Source organism: Camellia sinensis, chromosome 6 (genome assembly GCF_055761805.1).
Source record: "Camellia sinensis isolate YWXY chromosome 6, ASM5576180v1, whole genome shotgun sequence".
NCBI classification, from domain to species: Eukaryota; Viridiplantae; Streptophyta; class Magnoliopsida; order Ericales; family Theaceae; genus Camellia; species Camellia sinensis.
In genome coordinates this window covers 151,824,150-151,830,444 of record NC_138966.1, presented here as the reverse complement: position 1 = coordinate 151,830,444, position 6,295 = coordinate 151,824,150, and the positions used below count along the sequence as shown (strand labels likewise).

The 6,295-nt window shown below is 34.9% G+C and overlaps 1 protein-coding gene across 1 annotated transcript; it reads right to left on the bottom strand.

Moving 5' to 3' along the window:
- Nucleotides 1-601: 601 nt before the first annotated feature.
- On the bottom strand, nt 602-1,225 carry LOC114282204 (limonoid 1-O-acetyltransferse-like). Its single transcript, XM_028224854.2, has one exon. The coding sequence runs from the start codon at nt 1,223-1,225 to the stop codon at nt 602-604; it is 624 nt and encodes a 207-aa protein (XP_028080655.2).
- Nucleotides 1,226-6,295: the final 5,070 nt, after the last annotated feature.

Here is a 6,295-nt window from a genome sequence, read left to right as displayed (position 1 = left end):
CATGTTACCGCAGAAATAATATTTATTTTCAAATTTTTGATGTATTCTACGAATTTATGACATTTTCAACATATCAATATGTCATTCGTTGCGCCGTTTATCCGAACCAATAGAAAGAAAAAAAATCTAATTCGATCTTTGATGTATTTTGACAACTCACTATTTTTTTGGGACACTATATGGTGAATGTGTTGGTATGATGTGAGTGTGCATCACATTGTGGGTTCCACTGGGTGTTTATTACAAACCATGCATGTGATTACACAACAGTTGTTACTACTACTACAACGTCGCTTCAACATCCACGATAGGTGCGGTGGAACCATGTCTTACCGACCATTTCGAAATGAGTTGTTGTGATGTAACTACGGCCAACAAACTCGTATTAGAGGGACTGCACATAGGTTGTTGCCGTTACTCCATGTTTCGTGTTCTAATTTGGTTGCTCACATTACACCACAAAACCAATTTCAGTCATTCAGAAGCTGGTACGAGGAAACATTACAATTCCATAACAAAGACGACGATTGCGAGATGACCATTACAACAAGGTGTTGAAAATGGTAAGCACGTGACTGTTATTCGACATCTTGAAATTGTATTAATTTTTATTACCACCTTCCACTTTCTTGGAATTCAAGCCCCCCATACCACCACCACCCTCTTGGAGTTTCCTTACATAATCGCTGTTAACTTTTCTTGTCCCATCTCTCATATGAGTGACCAAGCTATCACGATCCTCTCCTATAGCGCCTTTTTCCAATGCCGGTGGTGCTAATATTGCTATGGAAAATCGACTAAGGTTACCACAATATGAATTAGGTAAAGGCGGATTGAGTCTTGTGTGCAAGTTTACCCCTTGAATCACTAGATATATAATTCCTTCTCTACATACCACCTTTCCTCGAGTGGTGGCCTTATATCTACACCATATAAAAGTAGAAAGTGCCTCAACACGAGTTGGATTTTTATGTATGGTTTTGTTGTTGGCAGTGATAGTAGTGGCGGTGATGGCGGTGTATTTGGATTTAAGAGTAGAGATGGTGGAGTCGCTAAACACGGAAATCTTTGCAATGATCTTGTTTTTTGTAGTGCCAACGCCATGCTTGTGGTGATTGGTATTGGGATTAAGTGTAGGGGGAAAGATGTTGGCCGAACCAAATTTGGGATAAACCAAATTGCTATAATCTCCACGACTAACAGCTGCCCAGAATTTCATAAACATAACTACTGATAATGCATCTGCTATCTTGTATGAAGTACATAATCCTGCTGGAGAGGGAAAAAATTAAAAAATAAAATAAAATAAGTACTTAGATTTATTTACTCACTACAAGAAGTTAAAGTTTTAGAGACAAAAATAATTATTCTGTAAAAATTATACTTTTAAGGGCAAAATGAAAGAATTTTTTTAAAAATATATTTAATCATACTACTACATTTTAATGACAAAGCTATTTGGTTGCAAAAGGTTAGTAACTTTTTACCAACAACTTTAATTGGTCTCCAATAAACTAACTCATATATTATTTTATTTTATTTTCATTGTCTGAGCTTCAATAGTTGGGATTTCATTTCATTCTCTACACTACTCTCTCTCTTTCTCTCTCTCTCGATTGAATCCCTAAATCTCGATCGATCGTATTGATTGTATTTTAGCTTGATTCTTCGAAGCTGAAAGATCTAGAGCTAAAAAGGATTGAAAGAGGGAAAACAATACTGATTAATCATATACTTGAATCGCCATTGAAGAGAGATAGGTCGATTTTAAGGTAAAATATTCGTATCCGTAAGCTCATGAATGACATTTCAATGAAGAAGCCCTTGAGAAAAAGATGTGATGGATGAGTTGTTCTATTTTGTAGGTAAATATAATTACAATTTACAATCTATTCATTGAATAGTTGAATGCTATAAACAATGCTTATGGCACTAGCCTTATAAATTGGAAATGATACTTTTGAAATCTCTATCAATTTATGATATACAATCAAATATTACGTATTAATGAATCAGAGCATGGTGTTTGTTTGTTATTGAATTATCTTTTGATTAAGCCTCTTTGAATGCGATGAGCATGGTGGTTTTTTTTTTTTTTTTTTTGGGTGTTGTTGAATTTTAATTTGGAGATGAACAGACAGTCTGGTGATATGAGAAATCATCAAATTTGGCAATTCTTTTGGAAAATCGATGTTTTGAATCGAATGCTAAAAATGGACTGCTTTGCCAGATTTACATAGTCGCCACCTGAATATTTTGTTTTGGAAAATTTAGGAAATCCGTGACTCATGCCAAAGGCCATTAGTCCGTCATCACCAAAGTGTCTCGGCTCAGGAACTTAGGTACGAGAGGGGAAGGTCATGAATTGAACATCTCACTAGCCCAATCAAAAATCGGCCTTTACTAATCATGATGTGATTTTTATTTACATTATATGCTCTTGTTCCAATTATTAGGTTAACTTTACTATGTGATGCATACAAGTATAGACTAATTTTGCAAACATTGGAACACTTGATTCGTGTTTGTTTTGAAAAAGTGTTTTGAATATGTACCACTTGTAAAAGTGATCGCATATGAACATTATTCAAATTATTCAAATTCAAGCAAATAGCCTTCATCTACAGGCATTCAAGCAGTTTATCAATTAAGCATTTAGCCTCATGGCAAGCATGCTAGACATGGCAATAATCACACTCATGCAACGTGCTAAAGCAAATAAAAGCTTACCTTGTACTCCAAGCCAAAAAGAGAAACTAGTTAGAAAAATGCATGATTCTTATGCGACATGTCTAATGTAACACATGCGATATGTAATTACTAGGCTCAGCTACAAATTTGACATATGGATCAATAACATGCAGTTTAAGCACGTATTCAAAGAAGTATAAGTAATAACAATGCAAGTTAAAATGATGAACCGAGCTTTAATGCATGTAATACGAGTGGATGCGAACATGAAGTATGCTAAATGAAACGTGATGTCCTTAATCTAACTATCGCAAGCAGTTAGATAAAAGGGAGAAAGACGTGGGGCTGGAAGAAATACACATTATTACAAGTTTGTTTACCCTCACCCAGGAGGGTGCGAATCAATGTCCAATAGTCCAAGTTAAACTAATTATTACAAAACCAAGTGAATTAATAAGTAACTAAATAATAAGCTACAAATCTGAAGATGCACAATGCTCACATGCGTAGCGTCTAGAAGCTGCTATATTTGCCCAGATTATTCTGTTTCACTTTTAGCCACTGCCCTCTGTTTCTGCACAACACACTGCCTTACCATTCATTGATGACTGGCCGGCCCTTATTGACACCCGGCCAGGCCTACAGAAGGCCGACCGTGCCTTAATCTCATGCAAAATTCCATTTGGTGTCCTAAAGTAAAGATAGTGCAGACAGAGTGTTCTGGACTTTGTTTGTCCCTTTCTCACTTTTCTGTCATGGGAAAGCCTCGAGAGAAGGTTGAAATTGATTCCAAAACCAACAACGAGCAAATTGATTACTTGATAATCTCAGATACAATTTTGGACAAAAATCAATGAAATGCAATGAATATGACCACCTCTCCCTATTGTCATGGAGTGAACTCAAAGAGGGTGGTATAGATGCTTTAGGGTCATCAAAACATCATGAATTGATGTAAAACAAACCTTGACATAATGGACTCGGCATAACGTCTAGCCGAACCAAAGCAAGATTACTCATTTTCTTTATATGGGTTGGTTCATTTGAAGTCAAATTCATTAGTCCTTACCATCCTTTAATCCATTAAGTCCAAGGTGATGATTATGTCCACTAAAAGGAGAGAAGCATCAAATGGGAAGTAATTCTCAACATGAAAGAGAGATTACGCCGTTGACGATGAATCTCCATAGAGATTAAGCCATTAAGCGCAAACCTCTAGTTCATGTATTGAATAACCATCAACCATTTGAAACAACTCTCGAATGAAACGAAGAAGTGACAACTTGATTATTAAAATGAGATTATCAAATATGGAAGTGAGTTAAGGAAAGGCTAAAACAACTTGTAACAAACTATACAAGAAAACTTATGAGATAACAAGCAAACTAATCAAAGCATTAGCATAAATTAAAATAGCCCTAAAACAGCCCTAATGGGTGAAAAACAGTAGCTAAAAACAAGAGAAAGTAAGTAAAAGAGTAGAGAAAAAAACTATGGAACAAAGCCTAGGGGTGGCTCCAATTTCAAGACCTCAAATCATGTTTTTGGGCCTCAATTCAACTCTGAAAATCAGTATATAAAGGCAAGAAAAATAGAGGAAAATAGTATAAGAAGGTGAAAGAAGAAAATGAAAAAATATACCTTTGAAAGAGAGGTAAGCTCTTAGTTAACAAACTTGATTCCAACACCCTCAAGTTTGAGTTATGGTTCGCAAATCTCAATCAAGTTCCAAGTCCAAGCTCTATGTTGATATGGTATGGATGGATGATATAAAGATTATGAAAGTAGGAATATGACTTACAAAAGAAAGATTATGCTTATATAATTTGATATCTCTAAACCTTGATATATATCAACCTATCAATCTCTCAAACTTCTCAACCTCTCCAACATTTTCAATTCAGTCCAGCAGCTTCGTATTTATAGAGAATGAGCTGTAGATCAAAATATCTGCAGAAATAGATAGCTGACAGATATTTATATAATCTGCTTTGAAAAGTCAAGAGGCCCAGCCAGGCATTGATACTCACGGCCGGCCATCACTGAGGCACGACCGGGCCTCAGTGTATTTTCACTGTTCTACACTTTCAGGTTCAATGCAGGTTGGTACAATGTTCAAAATTGAGTTTCTGGGATAGAAATACAGTGGATATGACAAGTTGGGATTGTTTAGAGCTTGAAATCGGATATCTTTGTTGAGAATTCAAACCATTTGCACAATGTAACCTTCATCATCGAGTGTTTGGATCAAGCGCCTAAGTCTTACGAGTGGTCAAAATTAGGATGTCTACAGTTGCCCCTCTTTGACAAAGCTCGAAGTCATGAAGTGACGTGATGAATGTCAAAGCCCAAAAATGACCCATTTTGACGAGGCCGTAAGACTTGGGCAAACAAACAAAATACAGATGTAGTTGGTTGAACCCGAGGGTTGCCTACGTATCCCTTTGCAAGGAATCAAACCTGCGTAGTTCAGGGCAAAAATGTGAAATGATAAACAAAACATACGTTAGACTTATTTATTTTGATGATTTATTTAATTATGTTTTAATTTATTTGAAAGCGAAAAATAGAATCCAAAATTTATTTTGATGATTTATTTAATTATGTTTTAATTTATTTGAAAGAGAAAAATAGAATCAAAATTTATTTTGTCCCATTATTTCTCACCTAAACCTTTATCCTAAATGTTGTTAGAATATATTTAATATTTGATTAAATTAGAAGTTCAAACAGCCCAGCACAACAGCAGTTCAAAAGGTTCAAAAGATTCAAGTGGAAGATATTCAAATTAGTAATGATGGAGTACAACGGCTATAAATTCAAATGAATACAACGGCTATAAACGGTTATAAATTCAAATGAATACAACAGCTATAAACGGCTATAAGTTTCACTACATATACCAAAGCCTCTAATGTAAACAAGTGACAAAAAACCATAAAATATTTTTTGATTTATAATCACTCACATCTATTCTCTGAAAAAATTCTCTGAGAAGTGTTCTTCAATTTTTGTTTACATCCTCTCTCAGAAATTATACACTGAGCCTTATAGAGAAAAATCAAAGCTTTATTTTATATATCTATCTTTGAGAGATATTTATTGTAAGCTTTATTTGAAAGCAAAAATACCATTTCATCTTGTAAAAGTGTTGCAAACACCGTGTTCTTAAAATCTTGAGAGTGATTGTGAATCACCTAAGATTTGCAAGGGTTTGGGCTTATGAAGTCTGTGTAAAATCCGTAGAGGATTGATGCATCTGTAAAGAGGTTGCTAGTATCCCTGTGAAGCTAGAAGATAGTGGAAAATCTCAAGTGAAGCTTGAGGAGTGGATGTAGGCTTGGTTGAAGTCGAACAACTACAATCTATTTGTCTCCTTTTCCTTAATCTTTTTACTTTCCTACTATTGCTATAGCTATCTAGTATTCATGTGTTAATCATTTGATTTACCCTGTATGTTAGTTATACTTCATTGTTATTTTGCTTAATCATTTACTTCTAAGTTCGTCATTGTGCTTGTTAATAATTTGTTGTACTAGTAGTTAATTTTATTGGGGTATTATTAATTTTAATTTGTAGAAACCTAATTCACCCCCGTCTTAGG